Source organism: Kwoniella dejecticola, chromosome 1, assembly GCF_000512565.2.
Source record: "Kwoniella dejecticola CBS 10117 chromosome 1, complete sequence".
NCBI classification, from domain to species: Eukaryota; Fungi; Basidiomycota; class Tremellomycetes; order Tremellales; family Cryptococcaceae; genus Kwoniella; species Kwoniella dejecticola.
The window spans coordinates 3,617,646-3,636,128 of NC_089301.1; the positions used below are offsets into that span (position 1 = coordinate 3,617,646).

The 18,483-nt window shown below is 47.2% G+C and overlaps 7 protein-coding genes across 7 annotated transcripts; 4 read left to right on the plus strand and 3 right to left on the minus strand.

Moving 5' to 3' along the window:
- Positions 1-1,856: 1,856 nt before the first annotated feature.
- On the plus strand, positions 1,857-5,274 carry I303_101326 (uncharacterized protein; the record flags this gene model as incomplete). Its single annotated transcript, XM_018404695.1, has 11 exons — positions 1,857-1,967; positions 2,037-2,310; positions 2,373-2,696; positions 2,753-3,114; positions 3,173-3,475; positions 3,533-3,588; positions 3,651-3,716; positions 3,780-3,884; positions 3,949-4,206; positions 4,272-4,384; positions 4,442-5,274. The coding sequence occupies 11 exons, from the start codon at positions 1,857-1,859 to the stop codon at positions 5,272-5,274; spliced, it is 2,805 nt and encodes a 934-aa protein (XP_018267349.1).
- Positions 5,275-5,486: 212 nt separating this feature from the next.
- On the minus strand, positions 5,487-6,176 carry I303_101327 (uncharacterized protein; the record flags this gene model as incomplete). Its single annotated transcript, XM_065968319.1, has 3 exons — positions 5,487-5,592; positions 5,696-5,758; positions 5,929-6,176. The coding sequence occupies 3 exons, from the start codon at positions 6,174-6,176 to the stop codon at positions 5,487-5,489; spliced, it is 417 nt and encodes a 138-aa protein (XP_065824391.1).
- A 978-nt stretch (positions 6,177-7,154) lies between these two features.
- Positions 7,155-8,683, plus strand: I303_101328 (uncharacterized protein; the record flags this gene model as incomplete). Its single annotated transcript, XM_018404697.1, has 4 exons — positions 7,155-7,493; positions 7,616-7,802; positions 7,977-8,164; positions 8,252-8,683. 4 exons carry the CDS (start codon positions 7,155-7,157, stop codon positions 8,681-8,683), a joined length of 1,146 nt encoding a protein of 381 aa, XP_018267351.1.
- Positions 8,684-8,803: 120 nt separating this feature from the next.
- I303_101329 (uncharacterized protein) lies at positions 8,804-10,221 on the minus strand (the record flags this gene model as incomplete). The annotated part of the gene is made up of 5 exons (XM_018404698.1): positions 8,804-9,065; positions 9,137-9,224; positions 9,301-9,471; positions 9,551-9,829; positions 9,915-10,221. The coding sequence occupies 5 exons, from the start codon at positions 10,219-10,221 to the stop codon at positions 8,804-8,806; spliced, it is 1,107 nt and encodes a 368-aa protein (XP_018267352.1).
- Positions 10,222-10,758: 537 nt separating this feature from the next.
- On the plus strand, positions 10,759-13,076 carry I303_101330 (uncharacterized protein; the record flags this gene model as incomplete). Its single annotated transcript, XM_018404699.1, has 6 exons — positions 10,759-11,079; positions 11,175-11,423; positions 11,554-11,920; positions 11,991-12,236; positions 12,309-12,646; positions 12,741-13,076. 6 exons carry the CDS (start codon positions 10,759-10,761, stop codon positions 13,074-13,076), a joined length of 1,857 nt encoding a protein of 618 aa, XP_018267353.1.
- Positions 13,077-15,805: 2,729 nt separating this feature from the next.
- I303_101331 (uncharacterized protein) lies at positions 15,806-16,287 on the plus strand (the record flags this gene model as incomplete). The annotated part of the gene is made up of 3 exons (XM_018404700.1): positions 15,806-15,913; positions 16,007-16,112; positions 16,208-16,287. 3 exons carry the CDS (start codon positions 15,806-15,808, stop codon positions 16,285-16,287), a joined length of 294 nt encoding a protein of 97 aa, XP_018267354.1.
- A 963-nt stretch (positions 16,288-17,250) lies between these two features.
- Positions 17,251-18,135, minus strand: I303_101332 (uncharacterized protein; the record flags this gene model as incomplete). Its single annotated transcript, XM_018404701.1, has 4 exons — positions 17,251-17,387; positions 17,523-17,546; positions 17,664-17,903; positions 18,009-18,135. 4 exons carry the CDS (start codon positions 18,133-18,135, stop codon positions 17,251-17,253), a joined length of 528 nt encoding a protein of 175 aa, XP_018267355.1.
- Between the last annotated feature and the right edge of the window lie 348 nt (positions 18,136-18,483).

The window sequence follows — 18,483 nt, forward strand, 5'->3', positions numbered from 1 at the left end:
GCAGGTGTAAGCGAGGGATAGTAGAGAGGAGTACGTGAGCATTCGTGATGCTACGACGGCGAGGTCACCGACTACAGTATATTTATATCCTTGTGATCTGATCAGATCAAGTCAGATCACTCTGATTTTAGCTGTTGTTGGTTGATCAGATCAGCATACTACGCATTTCATGTTTCACTTGATCTTGGTACAGGGTGAGTAATTTAGGTCAAGAGGAATGTGCGTTAACACATGTTTTGATCGACGCACAATCCTCTCGCCCCCTTTTAAACCCTTGAAAGACCGTGTGGCATCCTGAATTGAAGCTATCACCTCGGTCACATCTATCTTTAGTGCCATAGACCTCGGTGGCACAGACAAACATCGGAGGCATTTCATCTTTCAAGATGATACAGTGCTGAAGTACTGTATTCTTGGTCCGCGGGACAAAGAAAACCCAGCAGATGCCTTGCTAGGAACGCTGCCTAGTGGTTGATCCTTTTGGTGATGATCGTCGTCATGTCATAGGATTTCGAACTATAAACCTTTCTAGTGCGTTGTAGTCCAGTTGAGCCAAGTGGGGATCTCGGGCTCTCAAGCGAGCGACTGGATTGGCATTGGCCGATGGTAGCTGATGTGATGATGGAGCATTTGACTCGGACAACCCATTGGCTTCGAACATGATTGCAAGAGGATCACTTGTTTTCCGGAGGCAAAATACTAGATTGGATACCATGCATCGACAAGAAGTCGAAGTCTAAATGAGCTACCTCTCGGAGTCAACCGCTTCTACACTTATAGCCCTTGCGACGCAGGACACAATCGTGCCAAATCGTCCCGAGCAAGTCGGCAGACGCTAAATTAGCTTGTCAACGACAAAGAGCATTTGGTGAGTCCGGTCCATCTGCGTCCGACGTATAATCTGAAAAGGTCTGCAGCTTCCTCTGGCGCAAGGGATCTGTTAATCTGTTTGAGGACTTCAAGCCCATTCTTTCGTCAGGTTGTCTATCCGTACAAGCGTCTCAGCGAATCCAGGCGATCTCATCTGGATGGACAGAGGTTGCGCTGCCCCCGCCGCGCAGAGCATTTGCTCATCATGGACCTCTTCTGCTACGAAAGCAGGCGAGTGATCTCTGTGATGTCAGTCCTTACAAATGACAAGCTGATCGTGCGTGTCAAGAGTTGATGATCCGGTATCGGTCGTGACCATTACCTTGCTGAAAATCTTGGAGGTGGGAAAAGGGACTGCAAGTTCGGGATTTCTTTGTTGACGTGCTCCACTTAGCAATGAGGGATTCATGGCCGTCGGTCATTCGGGCATGACTAATTGACTTTACCGCTTCCGATGCTCTTCCCTCAGTTCCGATTGCACCAGTGTACGAGTGAAAGATTGATTGATTCATTTTCTGCTACAACATATCCCATAGAACCTTCTTCGCCATCGGACTGGGTGGAAACATCGATAACAGTCACAATCATCCATTGTCAACGGTCCCATCCATCAGTGATCTCTGAAGCGCCATAATAGCTCGCACTCAATTTCGATCAGTCAGGATAAAGAGCGAATTCAAGGTAATTAAGCTATAAAGCTGTTTGCCTAGCTAGGAATAAAAGGTGCCGAACGCCGCAACGACGCGAAGCGCACACATCTGGAAATTCAACTCACTGTGATCAAGGCTTCGTTCCTTTGAGCAGGTCGGTCTTCCACAGTACACGAATCGAGCATATCTCGTTAGCCTTAATCTTCCTAGCTCATTACTTCTCATCGCCGCGCGACTACCCGGATTCCTCACAGGCGGACGATCGATTTCCCCACGCTTCACACGTTTCAGCAGGACCGTTTTTACCGGTCACCAGTATAGGCCGTGTCAGGTAAAATGAATCCTACACCACCTTACGATGACATCCTGGAGGATGAGACTCTCGCGCCACTGAAGCGGAATCACGCATGTCTGCAATGTAAGAAACGAAAAGTCAAGTGCGATGCTGTGAGTCTTGTTCATAGTACAGCCCAGCTCGCTGCTCGGGTATCGAAAGACAGCTGATCGCGTTCGCAGACCAAACCAACATGTGCACCTTGTATGCGATCCCACGCACATGCCGTCAGATCAGCTCACCGGAATGGCACAACTCCGCCAGTACTGACATGCACGTATGCGGAGGGTGACTCGCCTGAGCCTGAAGCTGGAGAAGAGAATAAAGCGAGAAAGAAGAAGCCTGTAGTGACGAGCTCAGGCTCAAATACAAATACAGGAGTAAAAAGGCAACATGTTGGCCAAGGACATCGGGAGACACCAGACGAAGAGAAAGAGAACCTCAAAGCTAGAATAGGTACGTGTATCTTTGAACCCCTTCGAGCACGGCGGTCCTAACTGACGTTTGTAATGTTACAGCCGAGCTCGAAGCTAGACTGGCGACGCTCACACCGCCGAGCTCGCATTCCAACATCGAGCCTTCTTTACCATTATCATCGAACGCCTACAACATCAACGGCGATAACAATATGCCCTTCGCCTCCCAATCTTTCTCAACGCTGGCAAATGGATCTGCCCGAGTGGAGCCGATACTGGAAGAAATCGGCAATTCAAGTACGAATATCAATTTTGGAATATCCAACACAGAGAGCATACCCTTGCCTGAATCGCTAGGTGATTTTAGTGGACTGGACGATTTCTTCCTCGTACCGAAAGATTGGCCGAAGGGTCTTCCCTTACCATGTGAGCTGACTCGATTCATACGTTGCAGAAGTCATTGCTGATCAATCTCTTTGCAGTCTTGCTGGAACACCTGGTCGAGACATTTTTCAACTATGTCCCTCAGACACCTCGAATGCTACATCGTGCATCCCTCTTAGCCAGAATAAAGTTGCCGCCTTCATCACCTGATTTCCCCTTCCCAGGTCTGCTTCACGCCATTTGTGCATCGGCAGCAGGTTACACTGCATGGGTCAACAATTTGGCGCCCCATATGCTGGAAGAATCGGTCCAACGACATCTCGCTCTAGGACTTGATCTCACCACGATAGACGATTTCGGTCTGGCTCAGGCCCATTTAGGAGCTAAGGCGGTCGAGCTGACCACCTCGGTCTGCATAATGGGCAGTGGGCCGCTGATCTTCCAACTGGTGCAAGCTTGTGTGAGTGTCTTGGAAAGGAATGTACAGGAATTTGCGCTGATATTCGCATTATGAGTAGATCCTGCTAGGAGATGCTTTCTTCACCAAAGGTTTCCCGATGAAAGGGTGGATGATGGGCGGACACCCAGCGAGGCTGCTAGCAGTATTAGAGCTGTGCAATCGACAGCCCAGAACGCATAATCACAAACAACCGTTACTGAAGGCTCCAGAAACAGATATGGAGAGGGAAGAGAGGTTAATCACCACCTGGATGGCCTTTACCAATGACGCAGGATACACTATCAACAGTAACTGGGCCCCGTCGATGATGGTCACCGAGGTCAGATGCAATTTGCCGACAAGCTACGAAGATTGGTGCAAGGTGAGCAGGTTGTTTCATTGCGTCTGCGATGAGGAGATTGACGTGATTTGTTCTCAGGTTGAGGGCATGGTTAAGAACCCGCAGAATGCTAGCTCGCACGATTTGTATTATTCGTAAGTCTTTTTCACAGCGATTTGCTTGTGTGATCAATTAGCCTAATTCGTGCGCCCGATAGACATCCCATTGAGGATTCGTTCATCTTCGTCATCAAAGGCTCTGTGCTCATGGCGACAGTCGCGTCGTGAGTCCGCTCTCGTAATGAAAGCAACCGAACCGGTGTTTGACTAATCACTGCTTATCGTAGATGGCTACGAAATTGGCAGCAAAGGGAGAAAGAACCCGATGACGAAATGGAAGGTTGCAAGACCGACGAGTTCAAAGCCCTCAATCATCGGATAGAAACTTTCAGGTAAGTGTCTGAGTATGCGTTCTCACGGAAAGAACGACTCATCCTATTCTGCTTTTTACCATAGTACGAGCCTGCCCGCAGCTCTGAAGAACATATTCAGATATCTCGACTCAAGATCGATGGGTTTCGATGCGAATTTACTTTCTATTCATCTCATACCAAACGTGGCCACTTGTTTGTTGCACGAACCATTCATGCTGTGGCAGCCTTATGATCCTTCGACTATCATTGTACAAAGAGCGTACGATAACATCATGGCGGTATTGCATCTGATTCCGAGTAATTTGGATATTGCCTTGATCCTAACGCCGTCATTAGCTATGTAAGTCACGCTTGTCATGCTCGTCGGATCGTTGTATCGTCCGCTCATCCTCAACACGTTATCAGGTCCCTATACACCGTCGGAAGATTTATCACCGATTTCATCAAACACGCCGACTCCTTGAAACAAATACAAACTGCCGTAAGATATCGAGCGGACCTGAGGGTATTGATCAATTGTGAGTGATGCGCTGCGACCGAGAGGAAAGGGCACACAGCTGAAATGCATATTGCAGTACTTGATAGATACGGCCAACGGCACCCGTTGGGTAACGCAATGGTACACTTCCTTGAACAATACACTCAAGCTGCAGAACGCAATACACCAGTGGATCCTAATGAGATGTGCAAATTCAACGTCAAAAGGGTCGAATATGTGACTTCTCCCGATGAGGCGATTCTCGAGAATATCGAATCGACGTATATCAACAAGATCAATACCCATGCCGAGATCAGTGGTCAATACGCCAATAGCTCGATCAAGGGGAACATCAATGGAGGATCAAGTTCGGGCTCGAGATCCGCCTCGATATCAGGAATAAGTCCGAATACGATGTTATCGAACCTTTCGAATCAACCTACTCCGGAAAGCATCACTAGTTTCTGTAATAGTACCAACGGCGAAGGCTGTATATTGGACTTCGATGGGAACGCCAACGCGAGTTCAAGTATCAACATATCTCCCAACGGCGACAATAACAACAACAACAACAATAATAATCATAACAACACCAACGGCACGAGCAACAATGGGAACACGAATCCAACTCAGATACAGCAAGCTCAGATCAACATTCCACAATGGGATAATTCGCCAATGACCAAAAACGCTACTGGAGTCTCGACGGCTTTTGATCATTGGGATAAATCGTTTCATACGGGTTTCCATATTGGCAGACAACCTGGCGAACAATTACCCATGATGACTTTCTTGGGTAATTTGGGAACGGACGATTCCGTCCAACCTCTTCCTATACCTATTCCTGTGAACGACCCGTCGGGGCAATATGAGAACCCGGAATGGAAACATAATCTGTTCACTATCCCAGGCACGAATATACATCAGTAATCAATCGCACGAGTATCGTTAGTAAAATTTGAGCTAGTGATAAGAACGATGAAGGGTATACCGATCTGATTCAAATAGTTGTATTGCACCTTTTAGTGTATTTTATGGTTTCTTGTTCCTGACAAAGTCATCTTTCATACTGAACAAGTATGCATATGTAGTACCACCTACATGCCTCGGTATCAGAATAGGTTTGAGTAGCACGAAGTCATTCAGCTCTCGTTTTGAGGGTTGTTGACAAAAGGTAAAGTAGGACTCAGTTGATATCCTGGTCCATCGATCGGTAATTGCGAATTAGCTTCAGCGATGCCGAGTGTTCTACCAAAAAACCAAAGAGTCAGCATGAAGGAGCAGTGAGTTTCTTACTGTTATATGTTGTGGGAAGAGAACGCCGAGGCAAAGGCTAGTAGGGGATACTGACAATGTCGTATTCGTCACTACGCCCGATCTGAGGGTCAGGGAATATGACCTCTCGGTGGAATTTCTAAGGAGGTATCCGGGCTACAGTATCACAAATCGTAAATTCGGAATGTTATGTGTGCAGGCGCATTGGTATCAGCCAAAGTCAGCTTCGCCACTTCAAAGATGTATGTAGTGATGTTTCGATATGGATGCAATCATGCAATCATGCAAGTAAAGATGAGCCAACTTAACCTGGAAGAACCTTGTCCTTGCGCATAGTAAATCTCGTACAAATCGTAATACCCATCGCCTCCTGTCCATGTCAGATCGATCGTTTGGCCCGTATAGAATTTGGAGGAAGGGAAGGTATTGGTAAATTCTACTGCTGGTAAAGTGGGCTCTAGCTTATGGTCTTGCTTTTTCTCTAGGTTGACAGGAGACGAGAGGACGAGTGGGGTCAAAGAGAAGACTGCGAATAGTGTTTTGGTGCAGAAGAACATTCTGTTTAGATCTAGACTTGATGTCGTGCTTAACCCTGAACACCAGCGTCGATGTTCACGTTTGGTGTTTGGAGCGATGATACTGTATAGAGTAGGATTACTAAAAGCAAAACAGGTGTTCTGTGGATATTTAGGAGAGGTGCGGGACATCGACGGACGGGATAACCTTATATACCTTTTGACCGGAGCGGTCATTCGGCCAGACCAGGTGGACCAGGTGGAAATCTACCATAGTCTAGGACGTATCGGCGTTGACGAGTGCATTGAAGCATAAGCATTAAAGCGATGCTGCATAGCACAGAACGACTAACGTAAGTGACTGACTAACTCTCCGCAATGTTATCCGATTAGATAAGTGCAATGTTATTATGCGATTTTCCCTGATCTAATCGGTTTAAGCTGTGTTGATCGATATACAGTAAGTTGGTATTCTTGCTCGATCCGATGGATAACTTCAAAGCTCATTCCAGTGATTTGCGAAACACATGCAGGTCATCACAAAGCAGTACACTGCTTACCGATCCAAGGGATGCTTGATTTAGCTTCAGAGAGCAGACATTATGCCAGCGACATGCAAGTTTTATGTCGCCCTTCAATCCGTCCACCGTCATTGAGGGTATTGAGAGTCACGCCGATAACGCATCTCTGCGTGGCGGCGTCAAGTCGAGCTGATACCAAGTACTGTCTCCTTTCAAACCCAGACCCCTTGTGGCTCCAAGATCTCTGAGCGCGACAATGAGCTGAAAAGGAAGAGATGCGAAGTTTGTCAATTGGACACGATCACTGTCACTGATGAAAGGATGGTGTCTTGTGAAACGCACGCCAAGGGACCTCTGGTATGTACTGAAGTAATCCATCGAATCTGGTTGTCGTGGGTCTTCCGCGAGGTCAACTGGGGATGTCTTGACAAAATACAACTTGAGCAAATTCAAATAGCTGTCAACTTGATTCCAATTCATCGAACAAGCAAAAGTAAGGATGGCCTCAGATACAGACTCGAGCGATTCGAGTAGCAAAAAACGAAGATCATCTCACCGAGACGGTAAGAGACGATCCTCCAAGCGTGGGAATGAACTTTCGGGAGGTTCAGCCTCTGAACGGGACTCGAAGAGACGTTCATCTAGACGAGATCGAAGTGGTAGGGAAAGCAGACGCCCTGGAAGTGGTGACCGTCGAAGAAGTAATAGGAATGAGAGGCCCTCTACTGAACGCCCCAGTGATGAGCGATATAAAAGGCCTCCTTCTGCAGTGGGGAAGAGCGATGAATCGCGGGCAGGGGAAATGGCGAGGAAATGTACCCACTTCAGGTATTATATGGTGAGACAAACTTCTCATCAACTACAACATTCCCTTTCTTTGTGAAGTTGCTCAAGGTCACTCCCTGAGAGATACCGCTCGCCTGACTGACTGACCAATGGTCGATCGAAATATGAAAATAGCTATACACCTCCGGAGGATGGTTAGGCGACTTACTCATGACGTTGACCGATCTCACGGGGATATGGGAATTCAATTTCTTGGCTATACTCTTCGTCATGTCCTGGACGGTTTTACGGACTGGTCAAGTGGAAATCACTTTGACATTGGGTCATGTGTACGATCTGATCATTCCATTACAACATCAATGTGAGTCGCGGATCTCCTTATTCTGTCCAAGTTTTGCGCATAGATAAGAAGGACGGTAGATCCAGTCAACGCAGAATGAGAATTCATGTTGCGAGGTGTTGAGCAAGGATAGGAGCATCCGGAATTGGAGTTGCGAATCAGCTTATTAATTATCTTTTGCTTTGGAATTTATAGTCGACCCGCATAAACAGCCGATCCACTCGAATCACCTCGAACAATACTGGCCAATATTCTTCGTCGGCCTCATCATCGAATTTGCAAGTTTCGTACTTGTGCATCCGGACCTTTTCACCCTGGTGGCGTGCGTGAAGACTTTGATCTTACTTGGTCTATGGCTTGGGAGAGATAAACATGGTCGATTCGTGAGCGCTCTTCATACTCATATCAAGGAGCCCGAACACCATTCTTCCTACTCGACTGATGATTGATTATCTCATGATCTTGTACAGTTGACTGAGAAATTCGGTGGAAAGGGGAACAAATCGGGAAGAAGTGGACATCCGCCTCTACCTGGACGAAGCGATCGGGGAGATGATGGAAAGGATCCAAAAAAGCGCAGCGATAGAGATAGAGACAGAGACAGACGTAGAGGTAGAGAAGGTAAAGGGGATGCGAGAGAAGATGATAGTGAACCCAAGAAACCGAGTGCGGGATCGAACAAGCCTAAAAACGATGATTCCCCAACCAAGAAGAACAATTCAAATAGCTCGAAACCCACTTCGGGCGACACAGAGTCAGACTCAGGGAAAAAGAAGAGCGACGATGAGACAGCCAGTGGAGTCAATGGGAAGCATCCATACGATTCAAGAGGGTTCGATGGGAATTTGATGCCTATCAGGAAGAAATTGGCGGATGGGCCAAAGCAGAGCCGAGTCCGCTAGAGCCGAGACTGCGCTCTCCTTGATCCTACCCTGCTATTTATGTGTAATTTGCACATGATGTGATAATCTCACCATCGTGTGGCACCTTGCTTCGCCTGGCAAAATATTGCATTGTAGGCTTTACAGAACCTTCTCTTTACCGCTCTCGCCAACGCCCAGACCTTCTCCCTTAAGCTCGAGAATCCCTTTCTGCGCGTCACCAGAGTCTTCTTTGTTCGATGATCTCGTACTAAACTTCCTGTCGATATCGCTTTCTGCTTTTTGGATATCGACACCCAGATCATCTATCTTGCCCATACCGTAGAATCCGACTTGGCTCGGCTGGAGAGGCTTGATTACTCCTGCCGAAAACAGGTGTTGTCGTTTCTCAAGGTCGAAGGCCCTGCGTTTTCGTTCATCAGTGATGTTCAGTGCGAGTTTTGGGCACAAGCATTACGCCGATGGGACACTCACCACATGGCTGCTCCTATTCTGTTAGATATCGAGAAGAACAGACCTATGATCGGGATGCTCTCCACCAGCGATGCAGCGAAACCGAATGCTACAGATCATGACAGTTGATATCAGCTCACGGTCACAATGACACCGCTAATTCGGAACAAAGGGTGTGTGCTTACCCCTATAAGCCCATTTCCTCTCCTCGACCCATCTCCAGATCTCATCGTTGCTCATGCCTTTCGCATCGAAGTATGGCTGGTGGAGGTATTCTCCTGTCGTTATCGATCGTAGGAACGACCGGACCAGTGGGGCAAGAAGCGGTAACGAGGGTGAAAGGGGTAAGAATAGGTCTACGAAGGTTGGCAGAGATATCAGCTCAGAAACACGGCGTTTCTCGATAGGGCAGTGGGACTTTGACGTATCCCGTACATTTTCGCAGAACAAGCTGGGTAGGCCACCACAATAACCATTCTATCCATTGAGTATCCGATCTCACCCTCCGACCATTCTGATCTACCTGACCACTACTAGCCGCTCGAGGGGGCTCAGCCCACTCTTCGATATATCCCTGGGACCAGAACTCGTGAGGCTTGCCACGTGATGATACAGTCAAGGAATATGCTCGGGATCTAGCTATCTTGAGGTTCTTGTATATGAAGTACCGCAGGATAGAACTCAATTGTGGTAAAAGGATGAACAGATGGGTGTCTAGGGTCGCCCTCGAGAATCAGCAAGGTGAGGATCCTAAACTTTCCTTGCATATGAGAAGGAGGAGAAATGTAGGACCACCTACACAGGACTATATCGATAGGAATCCTCAAACGCCCAATTCCAACATTCACAACACCCCCAGGAGTACTCTTCTCCAGCGCTTTGTTCGATTTGAAAACATTCCATCCTTCTCCAATTAAGAAATGCCTCACGAACCAATCCATCACCTTCCAGCTCGCCGCTGCGTACACCCCGCCCACGACCAGTCCCCGCACCGAGGCATGTTTGATTTTGTCTAATACCGGCTGACGGATGAATGGGTCTGTCAATAAGCGATAAAGACCGACGAGGGTGTATAGCGGGGGCAGGTGAAGGAGCTCCGAGGGCATCGCGTTCAGTAGATGAGCTTCTGTCGTGACTAGTGTGGTTGCAGATGGCCTAGACTGCGGGCTGGAAGCTGGTTCTAGCAATCTGTCTGGCTGCCTACCGAGTACAGTTGTATTCTTCATGCACAGCTGTGATGCTGTAATCTAATCTAAGCAATCTCGGTGACGTCAAAGCGTACTGCCGCGTGTCAGGCGCGTGCATGACCATGGTGGCTATGTATGGTTGCCACACTCATGAGAATGGGATTTAATTCCGAACGCGTGGTTGTATGGTGGTGAGTGTGTATGAATGGTGTATGGTGTATTTGCGGTTGTGGTCAGTACGCGCTGAGTAGTAAGTCAGTAAGTCACCGTGCGAATCAAGTCAACCTGGTACAACACTCCTTTATGCTTGACTCAACAACTCAGACAACGATCAAGCACAACGTCGACATCGCCTGCACGCTCCTCGAAACTCTTCTCTCTAACATCAAGTACATCCCCACGACATCAAACCTTTTTCCGTCCTGATCGACTGTACACCTCCGCAGACTAGGCAAGATGTCATCTCCACCTTCCTCCTCGTCCCTCTACCCTATCCACCTACTCATGGACGAACTCAAGTCTGAAGACGTGGTCCTCCGATTGTCATCGATAAGACGATTATCCACCATCGCCCTCGCACTTGGTCCGCAACGTACGAGAGAGGAATTGATCCCTTTCCTACAAGATCAACTAGATGACGAGGATGAAGTGCTTCTTGTCCTTGCTGAGGAGCTGGGTAACTTTGCAGAATACGTAGGAGGTAATCAATATGCCTGGACTGTGTTGGGTCCATTGGAAAACCTCGCTACGGTTGAGGAAACTTTGGTCAGAGACAAGGTCAGTGAATTTCGATTTCCTGCTCGTCTGATTATACATGACCATAACCAACAACAACCGTAACATGGCTTATCACTTATACTGTATGCGTATAGGCCGCCGAGTCCATCTCCAAATTATCAGTCCTCCTCTCCCCACCTCAGATCGAAGAACACCTCTTACCACTGATCAAGAACCTCGCTCAAGGAGATTGGTTCACATCTCGAACTTCCGCTTGTGCCCTTTTCCCAGCTCCGTATCCTTTAGCCTCCACCAGCGTCCAGGAAGACTTAAGGAAGCTCTTCACGGTGCTGTGCGGCGACGAGACGCCTATGGTCAGACGAGCTGCCGCTAAGGCTTTGGGAGTGAGTCTGACTCATTAATTCCATTGAGGCGAAAGTAGTTGGCGTGTGGTCTCCCAAAGCCATTTGGCAGACTGCACAACCGTCATACACCTGTCGAGAAGGGAATTCGCTGATCAGTCATAATCCGTAGCCATTTGCCAAATCAGTCGCAGAAGTTCCCGACCAACATGACGTCCTGCTTTCAGATATCATCCCCCTCTACCGAAAATTAGCTACAGACGACCAAGATTCCGTCCGATTGTTGACTATCCCAGATCTCATCGCTATCGCAGCTGCGTTGAACCCTGAGGAAGTGAAGGAACACATTCTTGAGCCATTGCGATCGAGCGTAGCGGACAAATCTTGGAGAGTCAGATATATGGTGGCCAATGAATTCGTCGGATTGTCCGAATCCGTCGGGGAGAGCGTTATACGGGAAGAGTTGGTCAATGCCTTTGTAGGCTTGTTGAAGGATAATGAGGCTGAGGTCAGGACTGCTGCTGCGGGTCAAATTCCTGGTAAGTTGGAGTTAAGCCCCTCATTGCTCTACTTCTCTATCAATCACTAATGCGAATTGTGATTTTATAGGCTTTGCAAAACTAGTAGACAAAGAAGTGATACTTGCCAAACTCCTTCCTTGCGTCCGAGACCTCGCCTCAGATTCCTCTCAACATGTCCGAGCTTCGCTGGCTATGCAAATATCAGGTTTGGCACCTTTGTTAGGTACCGATGCCACTGTCGAACACCTCTTACCTCTCTTCTTGCAATTATTGAAGGACGATTTCAGTGATGTCAGGTTGAATTTGATCGGTAAACTCGATATGGTGAACGAAGGTGAGTAATCCTTCGGCTCTAGGTTGTTTAGAGTTTCAGTCAGTCGCTTACACTTGTCACGCACATTCTCAGTCATTGGTATTGAGCGACTCTCGCAAGCTCTCCTACCAGCCATAATGGAATTAGCAGAGGACAAACAATGGAGAGTCCGACAGGCCATCATCGAATACATCCCCCTCTTGGCTCAACAGCTCGGTGTGCAATTCTTCGACGATAAGCTAGGTCAACTCTGTATGTCCTGGTTAGGGGACACCGTCTTCTCTATCAGAGAAGCGGCAACCATCAACCTGAAGAAATTGACCGATGTCTTCGGTGTGGAATGGGCTCAGACAACTATCATACCTAAAGTGTTGGAGATGGGCGATCATCAGAATTACCTGTATAGAATGACTACCATCTTTGCCATCACCGTGAGTCTAACATCCCGCTCTCCCCCTCCTCTCGCGTGCATCATGGAGAGTGGAAGCTGACTAGAAGAACATTGTGATTTTTCCTGTCGGACAGACAATGGCACCTTCACTGAATGTACAGATCATCCGCGATACAGTCCTCCAATCAGCCTTGAACCTCGCCTCGGACCCCATCCCGAACATCCGATTCAACGTTGCGAAGTGTCTTGAGACTCTCGCTGCCGTTCTCGCTTCTTCGCCTGAAGGACAAGAGATCATCTCGCGCAAGGTCGTACCCGCCCTCAAGAAATTACAGGAGGATTCCGACGCAGATGTGAGATTCTTCGCTACCAAGGCTTCTGAAAGGACTACTGGGGATGGTGGTGAACCCATGGGTGAGTTAGGCCATTGTCCATTAGAGATAGTACATGCGCTCATCAGAGCGTTGTAGTCTTGTCATGAATGACTCATCACACCCCCTCTCAAGACTCCGAGGAGCTGGATGTGGATCGGTAACGCATTCAGACACTTCCCAATCACATGTAGATGTCGAATTGTAAGACGGGTGAAGTAAAGTTAGATGTGGAGTGAACTTAGAAGAAGGCTTATGACCTCTATACCCTTTTCTCCCCTTCACCTACCGTAATGCCTTTCATTTCATTTCATTGTGTTTGGTTTCATTTCGATAACACGTAGCATTAAATCAGAAGAATAATAAATTGACAACAATGTACAAGCCCCAACCAATCCTAAATCTGAATCGTGAAATTCAAGGTCTACGGCAAACCAAAGCAGAGTAAAGATAGATAGATACCCTTCCTTCGGCACGTATGAATGCTATGACAATGACAATGCGAATGACGAGGGGAGATCGACTGATCACTGGGCTTCTTCCCCTGGCAGATTGGTTCAAGAAGGCATCATGTCGCGTGATCATAGAATATGAATACATGAATTATCCGATACAACTGTTCATATGATATAACGCAATATTTGTGCTTATACAACGGTATAGACTTGACTTGTCTTGATTTCTGAGGCTGTCACTAATGATCATTGAGGAAGAAGTGATCCCTCCTTCGATGGTGGCTTCTGCTCCAGACGGCAAGGAGCGATTAATATTGATGGATCGCTGATGTAGTGAATTATAATGCTCGTGTGGATCCCATCATAAGGGATGGAGCGAGTCAGGAGGGAAAGGGGAAGGGGAAAGTGATCATGAATGTATATCATGAGTATCGACGGTCTACTCATCAGATGGGCATCAATCGAAATCATTTAGCTTCAACCCCTTCACTCGTGATGTAAATATGAGAAACCAAAACCAAGAACAAGCAATAAATAATGAAGAATGAAGGATACGCACGAGTAAAACCATATTCCAAGGAGCGAACACCCCTGCAATATCCCCATTGCGACCATAAGGCGCAACTACCACTTTCCAATATCCCGAGAAGAAGTGGGTGTTGGTACTCCAAATATCGAACCCATTCTTGAAGATGTTACTGTTGGCTGAGCCTGACTGAGCTGGGGATGTTTTGGTTGGGTCTGGGACTGGGACTGGGTGAGAATTAGGGATAGGGCTGTGAAGAGGAGAATGCCGTTTGTATGGATGAATGGGGGCATTGTGCATTGCTATTGCCGTTGAAGTTGACTTGACTTGTCTCTGTCTGCGTGGTCGATATTTGTATAGGTGTGAAGGTGATTCCTCTACTGGGTTAGCTTCGCGAGTGATTTATATTGTACGAGTATATGGCAAAGCATCAACGTGAAAGTGAAAGCAAAAGCAAAAGCAGAAGCACAATCATGTATGCATGCCATATCCGTACCGCATCTATCCAAGATGATCAGCTGCTTACATCCATTCTCATATGTCGCATGACGAGTATCTGAGTGGACGTAGTATGGTGGATCAGCCGGGTCATTCCGTGTGAGGTCATGTTACCAGAAGAGATTCGTTCCGTACTAATCCGGCTAAATCAGGCGCCGGGCACCAGCAGCGCAAACCACCGCAGATCAACCGTAATAATATGGAACATGTTAAAGGAAGAATTGCATTGCTGTCATCAGTACGGAGATGGACATGGAGATGGCGAAAGTCGGAAAGAGGATTGATCAGCGAAAAGACCCGTGGTCAAGTCGTTGTAATACACCAAATTTGGTTGGTCCTCCCTGCTGAAGCCCTCGGCCGCGCACAGGATATTCTTGTACTTTGATCTGCTCGCTCCTTTGGTGCCAAGCTCGTGCTGGCTCTGAGCCTAGCGGATGCATGGACTCCCACTCCACAATCTGCGCATCCGAGCTCATGCCTCTGATGATCGGCGCAGCATTCTGCAAGACTCGCAGGAGGGGAACGCTAATTCAATTAGTGTATCGTTGATCTTTTCAGGGTAAGGGATCAACTCGGACCTTTACCAACTCGCACCGTCCGGGTGGATAACGAAGTGCAACTCCACCCGACTAAAAACAAAGGAGCAATCCTGGCTAGGGACCCTATCCTATCCCATCCTATCCTATCTTGTCCTGTCCAATCCAATCCGACTCTTTCCACAGCGCACAGCGCACAGCGATATCCTCATGTTTCACTGAAAAAGATTGAAAGGTAGAACAAAAACAGAGTTACCGGTTCGTTCCGTAAAACCATTCTTAACATTCCTTGGTCTTGGCTTGCAGGCTTTTTGGCTTTTGTACCGGAATTCCAACTCCGTAAGCATTCAGGGTAATTAGACTATTTCGCATTTACAGTATTACGGTAGTTTCCTTATTCCGGTTTTCGCGAACCAGCTCGCACGCATTTATGCATTTTGAGTTATACGATTTCTCACGAACATGAATAAGATGACATGACAGACGTCCCATCCTTTCTTATCGTTGATGTCGGACTGTTTAGTACGAGTGTATGAGTGTCAGCGTTGGCGTCCGTTTCCGATGTCCAAATAGCAAGCTTCAGCAAGTAGTGTAAGGATGTATAGACAATGCTTTATGCGGATGCACGCGATGAGAAGTCTGAGAAAGATATATAAACCCCCTTGAGACCGTTCGAAGTAGGTCTCTTCTTTCCATCATCACATCCAACAACAGCAAACAAACTGACAAACAAACCATCAAAGCCTCTTCTCCTAAGTAACTCACCACACCCGAACCCAAACCCAAACTCAAACCCAGCAACACCCACAAACAATGTTCGCCAGATCCGCACTCCGAGCTACTTCATCAGCTTCCAGATCAATGGTCGCTCGACAACAAATGGCCCGACGGGCTTACACGGTCCCCACTGCCGGTGAACAAGTGAGTCTACTTCACACTACCCACAGCTCACATTCTCAATCTGCTACTTGCGTCGCCTTGCTGACGAGACCTTTGTGACTCTACCTCACCCAGATACAAGCTTTCTTCAAAGCTAGACCTGTGCCAGTGGACGTCTACCCCATCCTCACTTTCACCGCTATGATGTGTTCGTACTGCGTCTACATGACGACCAAGCACAGTGAGTCGACATGGACCTATAATGTCTCTCACTCTCTGAGTGGGGTCTAACTTGGATTGCACGCTGACTTTGATTGTTCTGCCTGCTTCATATAGTCCGCGAAGACAACGACCACGTCCGATGGGGTCCAGGTATGGGAGGTGTAAAATTTCAACTCCCAGCCGATTCTCAATAAATCCAAGTCTGGACGATCCGACTTGCGCGACTTTACAACTTATAATCGCCTAGACACAGACATAAACATAAACATACACAAAGACAACAAGGAAGATTATCGATCAGATGATTTCACTCATCAATTCGTTTCTTCATTCTCGATCACCTAGTTCATCAGTCTCATTTCTTTCTTGCTCGGTGTCCATCAATCAATTTCTGCTGCTGGTTTTGCTTTCTTGTTGTGTAATAGAATGAGACTCTCTCCTATCGTTGGCCACGATTGTACCAATAAATATACAGTATTCACATAGATAGATATGATTCATGATTAGTATCGAAAAAGTGACTATCAATTATTCATATAATATTGATTGAATATGCAAAAGACTTTTTCTCGATGAATATAGTGAATCCACATCGATAGCAATGGATTCACGACAATCAAATTCATTCAACTATTACCCAGACTCCGACTCATTGAAAGTGACGATCAACTACATCTTGATAGCTATAGAAACAACCGTCATAAGCCACCTTCGTGATCGATGGCATCTCATGATCTTGTCAAGTACATTCACCAGAATCCAGATGAGAAGCCTCGTTGGCCCGTTCCATGCGGCCCTCCGGCTCATTGTCATCCCGCTGCTTGCCACCTTTCCCATCCTCTAATTCGTAATCAGTCGACCAGGAAGGTTAACAGTATCAGGATCTCTGTGTCCAGTTAAAACGTTAAGACAGAGAGACAGAAAACGATGTCCGACTCACCAGTCTTTTTCGACCAATGCACAAACACGTCATCCCCATCCTCCGCTCGAACAGCTAGATTGTACTCTACGATTCGAAAAAGCTTTTGGGATCAGCACTCTGAATGGCAGTGTCAAATGAGGCCACCATATAGAGTGACTGTACAGTAAACAGATCGTCTTGGCCCAACATGAGTTTGACGAATGGCAGGATACATATAAAGAAAAGTGTCATTGTGTCATTTCCTCGACTTTCGCTTGACACAAGTCAAACAGGCCCCCTTCTTCTCAGTAGTAGTGCTTGCACCTTCGTTTTCGCCATCCACTTCGATTGATCGGAAAGAGTCAAAAGCCGGAGTTTGATTCGCCAAGTCCGCTACTCGTACAATAGCTCAACACGTCAACCAGGATGTAAAGTAACGTACAGTAACAACGTGAGTTGAGGCATAAATAAATAATTGAATCAAGTCTGAAGAGCTTAAATTTCGATGCAATACAGTAAATTGCTCACCACTATCATCGGTAGCCGCATCCACTGCGCGTAGTACAGCATACCCATCAGCTTGTTGATACGTCGGAGACACCCACTGGTGTGGCCATCTCGAGCGTCGAGTGAATTACTGTAAATTGATGAGCGGAAACATATACGTACCCGTGATGAAGCCTCTTCCAGTATTCCCAACTTCCCCCACTGTCTCCCGATCATCCCAATTATCCCAATCAGGTACACCCGACATTTCAGAAGGGCGTTTTTCCAGTACATCCCTCTTAGTACCTCGTCCATCAACTCTATACTCGATGGATCCAGAGCCGATACTCCCGTAGAAAGCTACATCGACATCGCCATAAGCGAATACTCCCCCATCCGCAGCGCTCTTGTCTGAGACGGTATCTATGAGTACCATACAACACATTCAGGAGCACGTTTGACATTAGAGCGTATTCGGCGTAACGAAAGCAAGAGCGACATGCGACGATGTAAAGATAATCAACTCACCTTCGCTATCAGCTCTTGTCCGGACTATATCCTCATTTGAGTCTGCAGTGGGACTGACAATAGGTACGGCGGAGATCATATGGGCGAACAAGAGCAAGAACGCGAGTGGGAGTGCGATTCGCCACATATCGACGATGAGATTGGTCAGATTGCAAGTCTTCCGTTTCAACACGCTGAATAAGTATGAGACTTTGTGTCAGGTGAAAAGAGATGGCCGGTGGCAAGTGAGAGTGGATAGTGCATGCAGAATATACTGCAAAGGGGACCATGCATTCATAATCTGGAATGTTTCGGATTTTCGTAATGCCTGGAGACGCACAATCCGAGTCAACTTGATTGCTTCTAACTTAACTTACACGACCCGTTCCTAGATCCAGATGCAAGTGCTGTGTACATCTCTGTAATAGTCCAGACCAGATCAGATCAGATCAGAGATCTGAGGAACGTTGAGTGTATTACCGTAAAACAGAATACA